The sequence below is a fragment of the Aphis gossypii genome, chromosome 1 (genome assembly GCF_020184175.1).
Source record: "Aphis gossypii isolate Hap1 chromosome 1, ASM2018417v2, whole genome shotgun sequence".
Lineage (NCBI taxonomy): Eukaryota > Metazoa > Arthropoda > Insecta > Hemiptera > Aphididae > Aphis > Aphis gossypii.
In genome coordinates, this window is record NC_065530.1 from 855,733 (window position 1) to 878,247 (window position 22,515).

A 22,515-nucleotide genomic window follows, 5' to 3' on the forward strand; every position below is an offset into this window, starting at 1 on the left:
ATTATAAAAAAAATACGATCAGAACAATTTTTTCTGAAAGTTATGACAAAAATAAAAGTAATACATTTAATGATATTAAAAATAATTGTATGATAGCAATTCATAGTAAAAAATGTAGTTATAAGACTTAAAGTCAATTTTAATTACAATGCTAAACGTTTTGTAAATTGTAACTACTAACTATAGTAAGCAAGAAAAAAGAAAAATTGTTAGTGAAAACTATGAGTATTTTGCAGCCCATGATAAAGGTGTTGCTATAGCATACCTGTAACACCCGTGCTTACGTCTATGTACATTATATACTACCTTACCAATAAAATGTATAGGGTATTAGGGTTAAAACCATCTTTAATTTTATAATATTTTTGCATATTATGTAAATTGTTGATTTAAATTTTAATGATATGTATCATTGTATACGTACTTAATATATTATATCATTGTAGGTATATTATAATATTGTAATTTAGAGCGCTTCAGCGATGCGTGCGTCTTATAAATTCAAAAAATCAATTGTCGACCACTGCAGCGTAGGTATAACAGCTGGTACCTAAGTGCAGTTACCAACGGCAACACCGTCACCGTAAACCAAAACAGTAGTTATTAAGTATACATCGTGTATAATGTGTAACTATATTATATTAAAGCCTTTATGTGGAGATACATAACGATATATATATTTAATATTTATATTAATTCTCAATAATAACGAATACACGTCATATACTATATTAAAATATTTACTTCCGAATCGCTGTATAGTGAAATGTATGATGAAGAGATCGACGTCAAGGATGCCGAGGATGTTGAAAGTGAATCATCAGACAGCAGTATTGACAATGATAGCAGCAGAGATCTTAGGACACCCAGTGCAAAGCAACGAAAACTTTTGGTAAAAGCTAAAAATATATATTAAGTGATTATAATTTCTAATATTTGGAGGAAGAAGATTTGTGGTATTAAGAAAGTTACCTCTGTATTTTTTTTTCGTTATAGCAATTTCCTATTTTGTTATAGAACATAAGTATAACATAATATCGAAATTAAAATAGTACCTAATAATAGTAGTAGTAATACAATTTTAATTATTTACGTAATATCATTAATTATATTAATGCTATTATAATCAATGAGAATGGGGTTAATTTGTTACTAGTTGATTACTATAATATGATAATATAGTTTTAACATAAATAAACTTTTAAATCCTTAGTAATATCCGATAATAATTTTTCAAAAATTTTCTCCTGCAGGTTTTAGTTATATTTAACAGCTCTTATATTATTATTCTGCATTAATGAAATTTTTATTATATTAAGTCAATGTTATTATAATAGGTTGATTCAGAGAATATTCTAAATTAGGTATTTAACTAAGAAATATAAAACTACAATTATTATGTAGGTGGTTATACCACAAATTATTATATTTTAGTATTGTTTAATAATATTACTTTTAAATTGATTATGCTTAAAATATATTTTCAAGAAGTATTATAATACCTTCATATTATTTTACATATTTGATAAAAATTGTATAATACAATTTAATTTCTCTCGCTTCCTTTTAACCTAGCCATAATTATTATTATTTTAGAAGGATTAAATCTATAATAAAAAACGTATTAATATGCGTTAATACATTTTTATTATTTTATTTACATTATTTAAATAGTATATTATGTTTTATTTTAATAGATGTCCAGTGGTTCAGGTCGGAGGTCCAGGTCCAGACTCCGAGCCGTAGATTACGAAGAAGTAGATGCGGCCGTGAAAGAAGATCCGGACAGTTTTGACGTGCACGAAGCTCAGAGGTAGTATCCAGTGAGACATTAAATTTTAATAATATTCTAATTTGAACGAAATAATCGTGATGGTTTTTTTTTTTAAATACATTCAATAATAATTACGAAATACTCGCAGACAGAAAAATGGCTTATCTAACACATTTTTCAATTGCTGTCTGCTGATGGTTTATAATCCCATATATATATATATATATATACATATTGTATATACTATGTTATGTATATTAAACACACACATATATGCATATAAATATATAAAGTATGGTACTCGTGGCCTTTCTTGCTTAACATTTTATCTTAAAGTCATATTAAAGTGATTTTTTTGCTTATTTTTCTCAATTTTTTTTCATTTATTCGTAAATGTCTCAGGTAAGACCCAATTAACGGATCTCATTCATAATCACATTGCCAGATGTTCAGAACGCATTTAATGAATAATGCATTTAATTTTTTACCATGGTGAATATGATTTCACAATTATTCAAATACATGTACCTACCTAATATATGTCAACAAATCATATGTATTTATATGTGAATACAATAATTAATATATGGTTGTATAATATCACATCCACTTTTATTTAATCTTGAAAAATAAATTCTTATAGAATGTATAATTTTAACATAATATTGTAAATTATACAATATATTATATTTTAATATAAATAAATTTATTCTGTATACTAGGGATTACAATAAAGATGTTGATCTTCTACACTTGTCCCAAGATATTAAAGATGTATTTAAATACATATCAATGTAAGTAGATCATCATAATATTATGTAAGATCATTAATGTGGTCATGTAGCATATTATTTAAGGAAAATAGTTTTGTCCATCGTATCGATCATACTAGAAATATGATAAAATATCTGAAAATAAAATACACTTTAACTCTTAATGAAATTTATTTGAAATCAATCCAATTTTCAAAAATATCGACTATTTAAATTTAAAAAAAAAATATTTTAAATTTTATTTTAAAAGGTAAAAATTGAAAAAAAAAGGTATTATCCTTATAGTATAGTATTATACAAAATCGAAGAAAAGAAATAAAAAAGGTGGAATAATCAATCTCAAGTAATAGTTTCATACTAAATTCATTATGTTTTCAGATTTTTTATCGCTTTACTTAACTTATTTTTTAGTGAAAAATGTTAGGTACCCGTTAATTACAATAATGATAACAGTGACTATATGTGAGTTCACGATCGTGATTATATCTTTTATACTCCAGTCACACACAATAATAATCACTTATTACGTGCATATTATTCGACATGACTTGCACGCACACACTTGAGAAATTCTTCTTAAAAACAGTCTGTATCGAATTCTCAATACGTTATTTAATATTATGATTGCCCCTATATTACTTGATGAGTGTTTTAACACGTTTGTCCCTGAAAATTACTTTTTTATTATATTATTATTACTATTATTTTACAAAAAATGATTACGTTTTTAAGAAGTCATAATTATTATACCTACTTAGAAATATTGGTTTTTTAAGCTCAGTGTTTGAAATCAGCTATAACACCCAATTACATCTAATTTATGTAAATATTTTAATAATCAAACAAATACAAAAATTTGTATTTTGTGTTCAAATACATTATTATAGTCGAGAAAAAGCTCGATAAGACATCATCACCATGTATTTTGGCTAGTATAATATGCACGTAGACGTGTGCCATTGTAGGTACTATCCTCAGAAGACGAAACTTGAGTTTAAGTTGCAGCCGTTCATACCGGATTACTTGCCTGCCGTTGGTGATGCCGATGCGTTTATCAAAGTGATTGCGCCTGATCCTTCTATACAGGCGGGCCTTGGTCTAGAGTACTTGGACGAACCATGCCTAAACCAAAGCGACCCGTGTCTGCTTAACCTACAGCTTCGGGCGTCAAGTTCGTCATCATCCAAGTCGTTGGTGAGTGGGGTTAATTATTAACACAGTAATATAATACACAAACAACAGAGTGATTTATTTAACTAGTTACCTAAATAATTAAAAAAAATTGTTTTATACGTGTAGTTTGAAGCATTAAAGACTACATTTTTACAAATACAAAAAATATTTTATTTTACTATATAAGTAGCGAAGTAGAGGATCATAATTTATGTGAAGTACTTTTGTCTATTTTCACCTGCATTTGTCCAAAAAATTAAATGAATATTAATAAGACCATTTATTCAATATTTGATAATTGCTGCAGGGTAACATAAAACTAATAAGTTGTTTTTCGAAACACTATAAAACCTAAAAATAAACCACTAAACAAAAATTTAAGTTTATTTTGTTAATTTAAAATGTTGTATTATAATAATTATAATATAAATATAAATTATAATTATGTTTCAACAAAAAAAATTGGCTTAGTAAAATTAGACTAAAATATATTGTATAGTTGAATAGATCACTCCATAAATGATGTATTAAACGAATATAAAATTAATTATTGAAGTGATTATAATGACGCAATTGTGTAAGCTACAGACTATGATTAGTGAGAAATAATAAAATAATTTATATTTTATACTAATTAAAAAATACAAATAATACTTGAGGGTTTGTCATAGGTGGTGAAAAAATTGGAGAGCGCAGAAAAAAATCCAAAAGTCATTGACCAGTGGATACGTGACATAAATGAATTGAACCGTGGAAAAACATCCACTTTTTTTTACTCCAAGTAAGTATCAATAAATATACTCTATAAGACTATGTATAATACGAGTATAGTTGACGGAATTCGTACTTGTTATATTACTCGTATATTATATCGCAATTCGCAATATATTGCATTGTGCATACTGATTTTTTACGAGTTAACAGAAAAATGCCAGACGTAGAGACAATAATGGAACCATGGATGGGCGGAAGTGATCAGAAGAACAAAGATATGCCCGATTTTGAAAACGCAGATTTATTGACTCTTATTGATGAAGTCTGTGGTACGTGTATCGATTTTATTTTTACGAATTATAGAAAAAAAAAGTATTGATAATTGTTATGCATTTACTTCAATTGCTTAATAGTGAATTTTAATACTATAATAGTTATGTATATCAAATCGAAATATCGACCCATAACATATAATGTTTTTAAATGTGTTAAAAATATTTATAAAATTGAAATCTGTTTCAGATTACTTTGGAATACCAAAAACTGACACGAAAATTGAGTCTCTACACCTGTTATTTTCCGTATACTTGGCTATCAAGAACTCTCGGACTCAAAATACAACCGTTCTAGCTTCGGACAATAGCAGTTAATCGCATTACTTCTAAACACAAAAGTGTTATTTACATTGTTAATCTACGGTATGGTCATTCAGTGTATTATATGTATTTATTATATTATCCTTATTTACTTTGTATTTTGTATGTGTAATAAAACAGTAATATATTTTAAACAATCGAGTATATAGTTTATTAGTTCTATGCCCTAAATGTTAAACGTTTACGGTTGAAAGATTGAAATTAAGATAATAATACAAAATTATTATAATCATTCGTCATAAAAGAATATAATATTTATTGTAATTACGACTATACATGTTATTTAACCACGTTTTATCGGTATAAAAATCACGCCCCCTTCATAAAAAAAATGTGAATCGCAAATCATCAATAGGTCGTCACAACTGACAAATTATTTTCTTTTAAAAAATGCTTATTGCAGCAACAATAATCTTAACTATTTTAATTTCATATTTCACAATTATGTAATTTAACTTAACAGCGACGTATAGGTAATAATCGTATTATTTTCTAAAAACCATTCGCCCGATACCGGATACCGGAATGATAGTCAGCTGTCACTCAACTGATGTCGACAGATATAATATTATACGTACCTATCTATCAGTGTATGCATTGAAGAATAAGACTTGCGCATAATTGTCGTAAACCTATTAATTGATATGCCAGTGACCAAGTAATATAAATTATTACGTAAAGAAGATACCGTTTACCACACTTGCAGTAGCAGGGCGGTCGGGTATGCACACTGCCGAGTGTACCAAAGGGGAGGTAACGCGACTAAAACGGTCGAGTGGTTAAGAAAACGGAGGGCGTGCATGGGATTTCGATGGCGGGGAAGTGAGAGAGCGCGTGCGCGCGGACGACGTACGTCCCTTACCCCTCCCGATGCGTGGATCGGATTACTCGGTATCAACCCTTAAAAACACTGTTAATGACAATAACCATAAATGCAAGGGACACGCCTCCCGCAGCGGCGGCGCGTCGACGTCGTCTACCGTGCGTGGCGACGGAAGTGTCCAGTCCCTTCGGACCCGGCGCGCACACCGCACACGTAATATTAATTAAAAACCGCGGCCGCCGCAATCATGACCGAATCCGGAGTGGCCGTCCGCAGGCCGCTGTCGCCCAGAAAGTTTTTCGCTATGTTGTACGAGACGGACGCAGCCACCGCCGCTGAGCACGTCCGCCGTCCACTTCACGGTGATGTACCGCTGCAACAGTGGTACGGATTGCGGCGGCCGCCTGTTCCGGTACAGCTCGCCGCCGTTTCCGATCCGCCGCTGCAGCAGCACACCGTCGTGGTCGTCCGGCCCACAGCAGCGTACGTCGAACACACGTTTGCCGCCGGTTTGACGGCTTTCCGTGAGTATATCCGCTTGACGATGACAATATAATTATATGGGCTGGTTGTACGATGTCGGTGCACCATACACATATTATATTTTATGTAAAATATAATATTAACTATTTTTTTTTATATCACGTTTTAAGTTACTTATTACCTATCTTTTGAACGATAACATAAATTTTTAACTTCATATTCTGAAGCAGAAAATCATTCAAAGTATTTTGTACTATACGAATCAAATTTCGTACATTAAAAGCTATAAATATTTAGAATTTGAAAGGATGGTGTAGATCAGTCATGTCATCCAATAAATCAGGTAAAATTCTGTTGTACCACTTCATTCTCCTCATTTTAACTTTAGTTGCTAATACACCTCATAAATTACTTCACTGAAATTTGATTTGTAGGTATATAAAAAAAAATTACTTTGAAATAAGACAATTAAAAATGCATAGGGTCAGATAGGCCATTTATGATGGTTAAAAAAGTAAAAAAGATAAAACGTGATAATATTAAAAAATTGAAAATATATTTATTTTACACTTTTTTTCAAAAATGTTAACAATTTTACGTTAAATAGACCACCCGATATAAGTGTAATTAAACATATGAATTAGGTGTGAAAAATTACTGAAGTCTCTCCACGCAAGAGTTATGTTATATACACAGATATATGGGTATAGTGAATTCGCACCAAAATTAACCCTAATTAATTATAACAATGTAATTTGCACCAAAATCTAAATCAATTATTATAAGAAAAGTACTATTAAAAAAATAATCATAAAAGTTTAGATATTTGAGTATAATATGAATTTATTGAGATATGAGAACTAAAGACATTGAATATTCTATTTATTAATTTTAAGTGGTCATTTCACAGCCTATTTACACCATTCTATGATACGTCAGTATTGACTTAAAAGCTTTGTCTTATAAGCTATAATAATACATAACAAACATATTATTTATTATAATAATTACATTATTTTAAGGAAAATTAATTCAATTTAGTATGTATTTTTATGTTACAAATAAAAAGTCTTATTATTATAAAAAAAGTTATTGAATTAAAAATGTATGAATTAATAATAGTTTAATTATTATCGTCGTTTGGGTCTGTCAAGTTAAATTACTAATCGATAGTGTGAACAATTTTATAGTGCTCACTGCTCAACACTGATAGTCAATAGTTATTCATTTTGCTAATTACTAATATCAATTTCAACTACTTGCGATGTAGAAAATTACGTACCTATATTTTAGTGAAAATTACAAACTCTCAAATATAATATATTATGGTGATTTTTGTATCATAAATCCACCAAAGCAGTTTCATAAGAAAACATCATAGGTTTTTAAATAATAGAAAAACATAAAATATAGATTTTACCGTTTTTCTAGAAAGTTTAATAAACTAAGGTTCACGATAAAATAATTACCCTTCATAACCGTATACAATTGTGACCACATACAGATTATAGAAATTAGATAGTTATTGTGTACGAATACGTTTATCATTTTAATTCATTTATCTTCATTAATCGATAATAATTTTTATATTATTAAGTAAGCGACATTCTAACGTGACTATATAAAATTAATTATGCTAGAAAATTATTTCTAATGTGTAAAATATGTCTTATCTGAAACACTACATCTCGAAGCATACCTAACATTATAATAAAATTATAATTTTTAATATTATTATAATATTATCATACGAGACAATATTTAGGCAATGCGTGTTAATTTTTGATATCGATTGACGGTGAAGTAAAATAGATGTTTAAGTGCATATATTTTTGTATACTTCTTTTATTCACTATGTATATTACTATGTTCTTATATAAGACATTTTTTTATTTCGATATACGATATTTACTCATTAGTCATTAACGTATTTAGAAAAGTCATTTGCATTAGATTATGAAATCAATAATTAATTTAAGCACCTAACGATAAAATAGCATAACTATTTTAGCTAAAAATCAGGTATAACTACTTCAAATTATGTGTAAACATCTTTATCGAAAACACAACAGTTCTTAGATATTATTGAGCAGCTTATATAAAAAAATTGTGTATTAGTTAACATAAATAATGTTGGTTGAACAATTTTATAGTTATTTCATAGATTACATAATAATTTGAGTTGTATATACTATATAACTAATTGTTTTAAATATGGTGGAAAAAAGGGAGGTAAAATATTGGTATAACCGATCTGTTGTATAGTATGTGTTGATTGAACTTCTTTATTCAAAAGGTTACTATTATATGACTAATATATTATGTATAATGTTTATGATCAATTTGAATTTAATAATAAATTATCGCATTTATTAAACATTTCTAAGCGAAGATAGTATATCGCCTTATACTACTATATTATTGAGTAGATTTTAAGATATATTTATCTAGCATATAATCATTTATTTTAATATCAATAATAATATAGTAGTTTGAATTATTCTTTTAATAACTGCATTGCCCCAAACATCGCATTTATTATATAATAATTATCAATTATAATACTATTTATTTATATAATAAAATTAATCTAAATGCTGTTGTGCTCACAAATATTTTACTGTTAAATTGAATATATAATATATCTATTATTATACCTAAAAGTTTCAAATCTCCACAAACATTTTTATTAAATTACGACAAAATAACTACAATTTTTTTTTGTTCATTTAAATATCTGATTTCGTTCAAATTCAAATTAAAAAATGTATATAAAAAATATGTTATATATTTCTGAATTTTTTGGTTTTGGTATAAATAAATGAAGTTTCTTGTATAATATTTTCAAACTTTTTGACCGAGCAAAAAATTGTCATCGATATTTATCTGAAAAAAATAAATCTTAAATCTTTTTACATACACAGCTTAAAGAGAGTCAAATTATTTTGAAAATTATAATATATAATATAGGAAATGCTAATCGTAAACATTTTATAGAGATTTAAATACTTGCAGTAATTTATATTTTGAATTACAGCAAAAATTATTTTGTTTAAAACTAGTTTTGTGCAAAAATTGCTGGCTTATAATTTTATTTTATTTTTGTTTTTTTTTTTACTTAATAATTTATAAAAATACTGACCATTTTTTATTCCAAAGTATCTATTAGATTTTTTTTTTTCTATAAAAGATATTAAAATTGAAAATCAAAAGTATATTTTCTTTTATAAATTGTGTTAACGCGTAATATACTAATATATTTGATAAAAAAAAATAAAATACAAGCATTACTGTATTAATCAATAGTATTGATACAGTACATTTAACGTTCTGCTCAGAATTTAAAATATAATATTTGTAAGTAGTTGTGACTCGTGAATACTGTTTTTGTTTATGTATTTAAAAAAATATATATTTATAAATTAAAGAAGTCGGGTTGAAATCAATATAGAAAAGATTTAGTAGAATCATTAACTTTTTTTTATTAATGTTCAATACGATCGAACCTAAATAAAACCTATAAAACATACTAGGTAATTCATACATTCATATATTTCAGTAAGATAATTCAAAACATTATGTTACTTTTAAATATCATAAATTACATTTTGAAGGTCCACGTTTAAATGACAGTTTAAGGATTTAAATAAAATATTTATTCTACATCCTTCTACTTGTAGTGTAAATTAATTTTAATATTTTTATTTTTGGCACTTTAACATTATAAGTCTATGAATGGTGTTAGGTACTATTGGGTAAATTATTTTTTTTTATACGCATTAATTATTATTTGGTACAATCACTATTAAAATATATAATGCATCATGTAAGATATTTAAGAATTATATGATAAACAATATATAATATTTTAACATATTTTTATATTAATTATAATAACTACATTATACTAGCATACCGTATAGATTGTATAGATTAAGTTATTGATAATATTTAAAATTCAAATACTACATTGAAAACTAATAATATTTTAATTTTTATACTAAAAAAAAAACACATATTTACATGGACATCGTGGCACATCTACATAATCAATGAGTTTGACAATGTTTTATTACACTTTATATTTAAAAATAAATATAATATTATATTTATGGTAATTTAAAAATAAAATGAAGTGTGTGTATTAATATTATACATACATTTTGATAATATCAATGTATAACCAATGTTGAGTGTATTCTGTGCACCAATAAAAATAAATATACGTTTATAGGTAAATAAGATAAAAGCGAATAAAGCCGATTTTAATACATTACATGTATTATAATCATAATGATGTAGTGATCTTAGAACATATTTTGTCGTATGAACCATAATATTATGAGTACCTATTTAATTTTGATAAATTCAATACTTAGCCGTTTATTTATTTAATATATAATACAAGATATGACCACAATGATGCTGTCATACAATGACGCAACATGATAATATTACTATATTTTATTGTCATACGAATTAAATAATATAATATGATATGTAACTTGACTGACATATTTTTATTATGACACGTTGTGTAACATGTATAAAAATCCGTTAACGAGTAATTCTATTTTTTACCCTTCTAGAATAGTGTCTCGTTGAATGCATATAATTGCAACAGTTTATTATTATGAACTTCAATTGCATATAAAAATGATACAATATCAATATGGGTGATGTAGTATTTTCATACATCAGAAAACATTTGTCGTTGTTGACATCACGACAGTGCATGCATTCATAATTTATTATAATAATATGCATTATAAATTATAACAGTATAATATCTATGATACTTTTCTAGTGTCAAGTGTTAGTCTCGATGAGTTTTTTTTTGATTTATCATTCTTTACTTGAATATAACATGCATCCCAGATAGATTAGTGAAGACACGTTCTACAAAACCGAATGTCAGTAATGTTTATTTCATCTCTGAAATGCTATACATTAAGTCAAGTTATCCTTCACTTTCAATATTATTATAAAGTGAAGAGCTCATTAAATGATGTAGGTGTCCTGTAGGCAGAACTTGTTTTGCCCCTTTAAATGTATTTTGTATTACATAAGTAAAATAATTATTATTCTACATTAAATTATATACGTATATTTGATCCAGCATATAACATAACATTACAGAAGTCAATCGTGTTTAACTTATTTGGAAAAAAAATATCTCCAGGGTTATGCTAAAAATTAGGACGTACAGTTTAATGAGGATTCATTAAATCAACATAATATTGCGTTACATGCCTTAATTATCTTAACTAATTATCAAGGTATTATATTAATGTATAGATATAATTTATCAATTACAAAAATATGAATCTTTTTTTTCTTAGTAAGCCAATACTTATATTAAGTGCACTTTTTAAACGTAAAAATATTTTCTATACATACATAGAATTTGCTTCGACCAATTGTAGGTAGCTATAATTATTGTATAATGTATATGAACTATTTGGTTTTTGGAACTATTTTGGTTATAAAAAAATTAGTATCTACCTGTTTAAATAAATTATATAACCTAACTACAGATATATATTATATTATTATACTATTTATTGTATTCATGTATAAGTAAATAATTTCGAATACTTTTAGTATTATTTTTTTTTTTTTTATCATTATTAAATTTAAAAGATTATATTATATTTTATTTACGTTGATATGTTTAAATTTTAACTATAATATGGATTAATGAAATAATAATTTTGTCAAGCGCATAGCCAACATTTTGTTTAAAAGGAGTGTTTTAAAATAAAATATATAAAAAATCCTAACCTATCTTGAAGCATTAAATAATATATTTTTGGATTATATATTTATATCTCCGATTGAGGGAAGAGTGTTTTAACACCTTCCCAACTACGTGCCTGAGTTACATTGCACACTAAATTATCAGTAACATTGATTGTTACACAATAACGTGAAATGTAAATAAATTATAATACAATTCACAGCATATTAAAAGAAGTTAATATTATTGAAAAACGTATTTAAACCTTATTTTATAATATTGATGTACTTAAAGTAATTGTATATAGGTACTCCGATATATTTGTGACGTATTTAAAGATTTTGTAGCTTAAAACTACATAATACTCAGCGTAGAAATTAAATCTTTCTAATATTGACCCTTATTAGACATACACAAGTATACCATATGCCATCTAAAGTTTCTTAAATCACATCTTATAACATATGGAATACGATACTCGGAAGTCGTATAGTTACCTTACCTGACTATGACTAGCATAGTCATTATTATATTACAAGTTAATATACACCGTTTACTGTGTAATAATGTCAGAACATAACAATTAACCCTCATACTTAGCCGCCGAAAATATTTCGTAGGTTTCCTAATCAACTGCCTATACTACCGTTAGGTTACTACCTACTTGTAAAAAGAAAAAAATAATTTTAATATATTATGTGTATAATAATAAAAAGTAAATAGTAATAAACTTAAGTCAATACCACAGAATGTGGAATGTAAAATAGTTGTTTAGATTACGAAAATGGCTAAATTCGATAGACCAAAATATTTGCAGTTTTTTCGACTAATGTAATATGCTTTTAAATCACTATAATTATAGTTTTAATGATGTGTCATGATTTTTAGTTGAAAGGAGACGACGGAAAGAAGGCCGGGCGCCTCGGCGGCAGAGGACTACGTTCAGTCCAGAACAAACGCTAAGCCTAGAAATGGAATATAGAAACAACGAATATGTGTCCCGGAATAGAAGATCAGAATTGGCCACTGCATTAGATTTATCTGAAACGCAAGTGAAGATTTGGTTTCAAAATCGTAGGGCCAAGGACAAGAGACTGGAAAAGACACATTACGACCAACAAATCAGGTGAGATACATAATTTTTGTATTAGGTATTATCACGTATACCGCAATAAAATATTATTCATTCAAAACGTTTCTTCAATATTAAATCGTTGTTAAAAATTATGCAAATTTAAGAATGTAAATATAATTAACATTTTAATAACGTTTTGAAAAACATAATCACAGTTTAAAATGCAGGACGATTGTAGATTATGCAAATATATAATGTGTTACTGTATGTACCTAACCTTTAATGTTTTAAATTTTAATACAGCGATATAAACACATTTAAAAAATAATTCTAAGCTGTTAACACAAAAATATTTGAGATCTTGTTAAAAATGTCAGGTATTTCAAATCCAATATGTTCAATTTCTTTCCAATAGAAATGTTGAATGAAATTGTTTATTTTAATTTTTATCTTTTTAAAATCGAAATTGAAATATTATTGAAATATCATAACATAAGTATTATGTATATATATTATACATATTGGTACGTGTATCTATATTTTTTATGAATTTAAATTTATACGAATTTTATGAAATATAATATATACATTATATAGATATTATATAGATATTATATATATATCTTATAAGATCTAACGAAAAATATATAAATAAGACGAAAGGCATTGGATTTATTAAAATTTTATGAATTCATGATATTTTGGAGATTTGTAATTTAAATATGTATAGAAAGTTTGCAATTTATTATCAAGGAAGACGTCAAGGTCTTTAAATTTGATATATTTATCATATTTTATGTATCAATAAGAACAGTATGCAATTATAAATATTAGTTTATAGTAAAATTATAAATAGCAGTCACAGAATATAATATAAAAATTAATTTATTGCATTAAAATATTATATATCTATACCTATTACATACCTTCTATATAGTTTTATATTATAGTATAAGTATAGTAAATAATTAATAGCCATAAGTTATGAAAACGATTGTGAATGTGTAACTAAAAATTATTAGGGATTATTCCTGGATTAAAATATCTTTAAAAATTTATTCTTTACGCAATTAAATGATCTCACTTTAGGTGAAAATTGATAGTTTTACCTTTAGTATCTTTAACACTTCTTTATTTTTACAAAATTAACAATAAAAGGGATAACAATAAAATACCAAATAATATGTTATCATTCTTAGAAGTAAAACAATATTAATGGATGTAAAATATCTATATGTAAATAATATAATGAAAACAATATTTATTGATTTAATATTTTGAATTTCCTAGTTGACACTAAAAGATCATATAATGCATAAATATGTGCTAAAATTTATTAAATTACTTGATAACACTAAAAAATGCTTGAAAAAAAATATAAAAACGGCATTTTTAACATTATAAGCATTATGTATTGATAACTGATACTAATATACTAATATATCTGCCAAATATACCGTTATCGAAATATTATACATAAATTATTTATCAATTTGATTATTGGTGTACTGTCAGGCATAGTAAACCAGCATTAATGTTTATGAGTTTACCAAATGATATTTCGTTGAATAATATCGTTGAGTTTTTGACTTCAAGTACAACTATAGCTAAAGATCATTAGATTGAACAAACCTGGGATTTAGTTTAATTACAATAATTACATTATTAAATACAAAAGAAATTCGTAAAAATGAATAAATAGAAAGTAATAAGTTATTGAAAACGAAATTAAGATTTGCATGGTGCCAGTTGAAATAAATAAATAAATATATAAATATAATAATTTTTGAGATAGTATACGTATCGTAATTGTTTTGATTTATTATATTATAGTCGTAATGTTGTATATCGTGACTAATTTCCATTACGATCATATTAAATTCCACACCACAGTGCAGTAGCCAGATTTTTTTTTAGGAGGGGGCACTTAATTTTTTTTCAGTAATTTTTTGCAATGATAAATTACCTACGTATATCTTTTACTTTATGACACCTTTGTTCATTAACTATTAACTAGGTATACATCAATTTTTGTCTTATGACTACAATTATGTCAATAACCACAATATACTTTTTACATAAAAATGTATTAAGATTATTATAAGTCATAAACTAATGAATTATTTACCTAATAAAGATAAGTATACATTAATATATGTCGTAAACATAAAATTTAATTTTTAATTTGAATTAGTTATTTTGAAAACATACTTAATACTTAATCATAATTATTAGGTCTTTATGAATAGGTATAATTAATTACAAATTAAATTAAAAAGGAATTTTTTTACATTATGATAAAAAAAAAAAAATTTCGGTGGTGAAGGGAGTGTGTGACCCCAATGCCCCTCTGACTACGTCACTACCAAACCATATCTGTAGTATATATATATATATAAATAATATATAATATTATAAATTGTTTAAGCGATTAAACATTATTGTGTTTTACCTATATCTCCATTCTTCATAAAAACTTTAGCTGTCTAAGATATATAAAAGATTTTATATAATATGTACTCACTGAAATGATACGAAGATTGGATTAACGTCGATGTATAATATATTATGATCGTATGTGGACAACAATAATAATAGATATCAGAGATACTTACTGTATCAGTATTTCGGTAGAATAAACATTCAAAATATTGAGAATAATGTAGAATCCCGCACAAAATAAACTTTTTATTCAATTTGACGTGTTAAATTTTTTTACGATAACAATACATCCTTATTTCATCTGTTCGTCTATAGCCATACAAAATATTGCACTTGATATAATATGACGGACGCTACCGTAAATAATAATATCACACACCACAAGATAAAATTCAATACTTTATATAGACAAGAAAAAAAATGTTGAATTAAAAGACCACAACATTTTAGTAGATAAACACTGCATAAATAATTTAGTGGGTTAAAATTAGACATTTTTTTTTTTGTATTAAAAAACCTAACACTTTTTGATAATTTAATCTCAAAAACGTATCAATTTTAATATTACATAAAGAAATTACCATCAACTAACTCATCTCAATAATTAATAAGAATTAATTTTTTTTTTTCATGTAATAAAAACAAATCAATGTTTTTATAAATATAAGTTATTTTTTTTCATTTTGGGCGTAAGAATATCACAATTTAATTCGAAATCTAGTACTTCTTCCAAACAAACTAGTTTAAACTTTTTGATGATCATAAAATATTTATACGTATAGGTATGTAAATAGTGAATCGTTTTAATACAAACATATTAAGGGTATTTTACTAATTGCATCATTTTTTTTTTTATCGATATTTTTAGACACTATTAGTATGTGGTTCAAGGTTTTAAATACAATAAAAAAAAAAGACAATAATTGTGTTTTGTTTCGAATATTTCAATATCTTAACCAGATAATATTATACTTTTATCATTATTATAGTATTATTAAGACAGCATGGATCGATATAGTATTTTTTTTTAAGTTTTTATTTCTCGTATTAATTCATATATTTTTAATGAGTTGCAATATCAGTCTATGTCTTGTAGAAACATCCTCATTTTACTTTTTTGTACATTAATGTGCATTAATGTGCATGTGTAAGGTACATTTTAACAGATGTTTGTCTTTTAGAGCATTAATAGACCTACAAATAAATGTTTTTTATTGTTATACCCATTGCGTATGTGGAATAAAATGGTCGTTATATCAAAAGACTTAATAGACAACGCTATTAGACTTAGACAACACGACAGATTTTTCATATGATGCCTTGATGGCTTGGTAGATTTGCACCAACTACCTGCTGTGCCAATTGTCTCAAATACAAAATTTCAAAATGTACGTAGGCTTAATTATACGTATAACAGTAGTATAAGAAGTATAACAGTTTAAAAATATTGCATTACACGTTTTAAAATTAAAATGTCGTAAAAAAACGAAAACAGCGGATAAAGTTTCATCTCTAACGTGGATACTTAATATTATAAGATCAATACTTAAACTAAATATATATGTGAAATGTAAAAAGTATATTCAATATTTCATGTGCTATGCGTAAAGCAGAGAAAACGGACGTGCGAAATGCACCTTAAGGACTCATCGAGTGAACGAATTGGTAGATACGCATATACATAATATGTTATTACGTACGAGTACATAGTTCTTATTTTGAATTATATATATTTAAACCAACAAAAATGCTCGTACGATGTACACAATACATATATTAAATATTATAAAGACATGTGGTTCATATTAGCAGCACTTTTGCCCTTTTATCTTGAACGCATATTTTATTTTGAAGAGAAAAACTACCGTACTTACGGCAGCAATGACTATACTGCATTATAATAATATACAACTCAATAATATATAATGATTGCGCTGTGTATGATATATTGTTATATAAACGCGTCGGGCGCAAAGCCGATTCGTTTCCGCGTATTTTACCTCGCGCCCGTACAAAAGCACTGTGCGAAAATTAGTCAGATGTCGTAATAATATTTTATTCGCATTATTTTTATTGTTATTTCCATGTTTTTCACGTACGCCCGCTTGGATTTCACGGTTGTTTGCATCGGTGCTCGTGCTTTATTGAAACGGCGCGCGCGCGTACATTATACATTGCACCTAAGTTCTCCCCCCACTCTTCGATAGGTATCTACCCTGCACCTTATATATATATTCACATAATAATATAGTAGATCACAATATGCGTCGTAACGAATCCTAATCAAATCATACAGCTCGATTGGTCTTGTGCACGTCTCCGACAGCTGTTTAAAATGTTAATTATTATTTATTATGAAGTTATATTAATTGTTGGTCGAGCGGTGGCTTACTTATATATATATATTATACACCTGAACAATACAAGACGTATATGCACGTGTATTATATCAATATGGTAAATTCAGTTTTAAGTTAACGAATTTGCCGCACCGGGGAAAATGTTACGGAGTACATATACCTTGAATTATATTATTCTTCGATTAACTACTGAAAAATAGTTAAGTGACGATATTTATTCGAATGAGTAAACACATTGGTATAGGTTCTTATGTTTTTCCTTCGGGCTGGGTGAATTGGTACAAATTTAAGTTACAATATTGGATGTTTTTTAACCAATAAAAATTATTATCTCAAAATCTATTAATGATTTTGATAATATTTTTAAATATTTCTTTTCGTTATAATTTTAGACTCTTAGTGGAGCGAGGAATATATAGGTTTTACAATGATGTTTATTTATTTTTTATTCTGTAAACATTTTTCTCCCCCTAAACTTGCTCAAAAGTACAAGTATAGCATATTTTCTGAAAGGTAATGTCCTTGAACTGGTACTTTAGAGAGGTCATTTTTCAATTTTCGAAATGATACTTGAAATAAAAGCGGTTAAAGGAGAAAAAATGTACAACTTCTCGACTATGTAGGTAATATAAAATAATTATGGCTTTGTTTATCACCATAGAAACGAATAAAATTAAATAAAAAAGATCCCCTCGTCTGCTCAGAATCGTTTTTTATCAAATGCAATCATATTGCATTCAAATCGAATACTTACAGTAAAATTATACTATCCTGTCCTAGGACCAAAGGGACGATGGACAAACATCCACCACTAAAATGCGCTGAGCAACTTTTTTTAAGTTTTTCTTTATTAAATGATAACAAATACATTGTTAATTTCATATTCTGAAAAAATATATTTTTTGTTATGTAAAACCATTTTTGTTAAGTTTAGCAGAATGGTAAGCAGAATGTACTTAGATACTCCGAAAAATGCTAGTTCATTACTCCGTTCACTTAAACTTTTAATACGTGTAACTCAACTGATCTAAATTTTAATTTTTATGTATTGAAATACTTCAAAAAATACATTTAGTTTAGAATATGAAATTAGAATTTTATGTTTTCATTCAAAAAAGTAAAAACTTAATAAATCATAACGATAAAAACAATTAAAAATAAAATTGTTTCATTATGATTAGAAGTTATATTAACAAGTAAAAAGATTTTGAATAAATAAGTGATGTTTGATAAAGAAATCACTTTGTATAGACAAAGTTAAATGAAATTGACTTTGTAAAATACATTTCTAATTAAACATATAAATACAATACACCTAGTATGAAAAATAAAAATGCTTAGTATGATGGATAATTTATTAACAATATAATGTTATACCTAATAGCTATTGATATAATAGTAATTTATACATAAAATGCTTTTTTACAAGAAAACTTAATATCAAATTTTAATGCAAGGAAGAAATGTGACAAAAATGTTCTATATTTCTATGTAAGATTTTAAATTTAGTTAAAAACATTAGATTAGGATTTAGGACAACCAATAGCTAAGTACATCCAGGGATTGATTTATAACAGAAATTGGTGAATGACTGTTAATAACTAATTTATTTAAGGGTGGAAAATTTAAATGGTTTAAAAACATTTATACACAATCTATATATACGTTTAGGAATTCATAAAAAAAAAAAAAAAAAAAAATGATTTTGTTCCCATTAAAATAATTCTACCCCCTGGTAAAACTGAATCCATTTTCAAACACACACAGTCATTTAAAAAGCACGATATATTATAATAATATACCTATATTATGCGTAAAATATAGCTCTTATCTTATATTATATTTATTATTATACTATAATGAGGACGTTATTGTTTTTGTTTTCCAGGCAGATGTTTCAGCAAAACGGTTTCATTTTACCGAAGATTTAACGATGGGTTACGAGTGGTCAAACATTAACAATATAAAATAAACCTACCTCGGAATAATATTATCACCACATCGCTGTTATACCATGCTCTACATAATATATGATATATATTTGTATCTAGCCAACGGCAGTGGCGCCAAAATCTCACAGGATGAAAAGTGTGGAATTCGTGAAATAAGACAGACATGTTACGTATATTATTATGTATTATGCTGTCGTTGTTGTCATCTACTTATTTTATCATTCGAAAAGCAACGAATTTCTCAAATGTCTAATATTTTTATTTTTATTATTATTATTATTATTGTTTACGAGAGATCTCTCTTCGCACCGTTTATGACTATTTTATTTATTATATTATAATAATAATGAGTAGGTAAGAATAGTGAAATTATTATTTACGTTTAGGGTTTTACTATTCGAAACTATAATACATTTCGTAAACATACAGGACGGAAAAACGTAAACGTTCATAAACGGACGATTTAAATGCTTGTCGTTTTGGCCACGACAACTTACTGTATGCGTACGTATAAAATAATATTAACAGGATGTTGTTCATGCGTATAAATTATGCAGTTATATTATATTACTATTTATATATTATACTTTATATTTAAATACTATTTAACATATTGTATACTCACGATTGTGTTGTATGATGAGGTAATAGTGTTAAGTATAATACTAACTAAGTAATTAATATCACATATTATATGTGTTTACAATATTTACATAGGTATTCTAGTCATTTGATATTGTTTTATATTATTTGTAGCTACCGATGTAGTGTACTTATTTAATTAATAGAATAAATCAAAAGTTAACATATAATTATTAACACCAACCGCGTGTCCTTATTATCATTATTTATTTTGGCAAACGTGAGTTTGTGAGGAAAAGGTATTACGAATTATCGGCGCATATCAGAGTTTGTAAAAAAGGCTGTATATTAACACCCTGACCCATGTCTCAATTGTCTGTAAAACTAGGTGGGCAAGATGGGCAACTTCTAAAGTTTAAAATTGTTACCTCTTATTATATGTATTATATTATACCTAATCACATTGTATATTAAATATATTGATGATTTTGCTAATTTCACAATGACTTAGTAGATACCTAATGTATTAATTGCTTTAAATGCTAGTTGAATATTTTTAAATAAACAATAAAGTGATTAAAAACTATTACCTATAGATATTATTTATACGTTCTTAGGATGATAATAATAATGCTAACCAAATATCAGGATAATATCTGGAATAAAATCATATATACTTGTAGATATTTAAAAAAAAAAAAAATAGTTCAGTTATAATGCAGCCAATAGCGCATAACATATTCAAATAAGAATTGCGAGATATTTTTATTTGTAGTTCAATGCCAAAATTCAGTTGCATTAAACATTTATACGAATATTTTTTTTTTACTTTGTGCATTAGATTACGTATGACTAATTTTCCTAATTAAATGATTGTTTAAATGCTTTTTAAAGAAGGGTTCCTTAAAATACTAAATATAAACCAAAATATATACTGCTTTATGTTGATCGAATACATCAAAATATATATTATAAAAGTATAGATAGTATCGAGTGCTCCAAATAGATTACATCAGAACGCAATAATGACAGTTCAAGCGAACTCTCTTTTTTATGTATTTTATAGATATAGAATTGTATAGGGTTGTTTTGGAAAATTATATTGTAAGCTAATACTATTTACACATATAATCTAAACACTGTGTTTGTAAACGGCAAATATTATGGCGTGCTGCTTTATTGCTGCTGTGTTTTTCTGCGTAGAATTATATGATCTCTATGTATAATATGAGAATGGTAGGTAGTTTATGACCGAGACTTGGACGCATTGTCCGACCGTCGAAGTCGTGCACGAAAGACAATTCGAACTGGTATCGTCGTCGGACCAGTCTGCGTGTCCGACACAAACAGAGAGACAAATGCGCGGTCGTTTGTATTATTATTATTACGAGTATTATATACTTGCGAATGTCGATCCACCAGATGCCCTTGAAGAATCGTCGTATAGGTATATATAAGGTGGGTAAATTTATACCATCTTAGATCCGGTGAGGCGCACACAGCACATCGAATAGTCAGACACGATATACTGTTGCAGTGTGTAGCTGTATAAACTAATGGGTTCTTTGTCTATTACAAAGAATTTTTATATTCTAAACGATAGAAATTATTTTCGGGAACGTGAAATACGTATAATTTAAAATTCTAACTCGACGCCAAACTCTTAATAATTTTGGTTAATTGTTCAGACTGAAGTCGTATAAACTTAAACATTTAGAGGCGGGTTGACGAGATAGATCATTTATATCATTGTAATATCGATCAAAGTGTTCTAGGATAAATGGTTACTGGTTAGGTTGAATATAATTATTGTTATCTAAGCTTTCTAGCTTTCTGGTATACAAGAATGTATTGATATACGAGCAGAAAGATGTGTTTTTGGTCAATATTACAGATAAAATTATAGGTTAATGATTAATGAAATTATTTAGTTTTTTGTAGGTATAACTTTTAACGTTTTTTTTTTAT

The 22,515-nt window shown here is 26.6% G+C and overlaps 2 protein-coding genes across 2 annotated transcripts; both read left to right on the top strand.

The window, feature by feature from the left end:
• Positions 1-569: 569 nt before the first annotated feature.
• Positions 570-5,227, top strand: LOC114120862 (intraflagellar transport protein 46 homolog). The gene is made up of 7 exons (XM_027982930.2): positions 570-892; positions 1,698-1,813; positions 2,497-2,568; positions 3,513-3,741; positions 4,392-4,501; positions 4,645-4,763; positions 4,957-5,227. Exons 1-7 carry the CDS (start codon positions 767-769, stop codon positions 5,082-5,084), a joined length of 900 nt encoding a protein of 299 aa, XP_027838731.1. The 5' UTR covers positions 570-766; the 3' UTR covers positions 5,085-5,227.
• A 371-nt stretch (positions 5,228-5,598) lies between these two features.
• Positions 5,599-20,777, top strand: LOC114120786 (homeobox protein rough-like). The gene is made up of 3 exons (XM_027982819.2): positions 5,599-6,437; positions 13,025-13,262; positions 19,902-20,777. Exons 1-3 carry the CDS (start codon positions 6,161-6,163, stop codon positions 19,942-19,944), a joined length of 558 nt encoding a protein of 185 aa, XP_027838620.2. The 5' UTR covers positions 5,599-6,160; the 3' UTR covers positions 19,945-20,777.
• Positions 20,778-22,515: the final 1,738 nt, after the last annotated feature.

Excerpts from the sequence above, each read along its gene's own strand:
- LOC114120786 (XM_027982819.2), top strand. The coding sequence starts at position 6,161 with ATGACCGAATCCGGAGTGGCCGTCCGCAGGCCGCTGTCGCCCAGAAAG. Across the intron at positions 6,438-13,024 it reads CGCCGGTTTGACGGCTTTCC|TTGAAAGGAGACGACGGAAA; the intron begins GTGAGTATATCC and ends CATGATTTTTAG. Across the intron at positions 13,263-19,901 it reads CATTACGACCAACAAATCAG|GCAGATGTTTCAGCAAAACG; the intron begins GTGAGATACATA and ends TTTGTTTTCCAG.
- LOC114120862 (XM_027982930.2), top strand. The coding sequence starts at position 767 with ATGTATGATGAAGAGATCGACGTCAAGGATGCCGAGGATGTTGAAAGT. Across the intron at positions 893-1,697 it reads CAAAGCAACGAAAACTTTTG|ATGTCCAGTGGTTCAGGTCG; the intron begins GTAAAAGCTAAA and ends TTATTTTAATAG. Across the intron at positions 1,814-2,496 it reads GACGTGCACGAAGCTCAGAG|GGATTACAATAAAGATGTTG; the intron begins GTAGTATCCAGT and ends TCTGTATACTAG.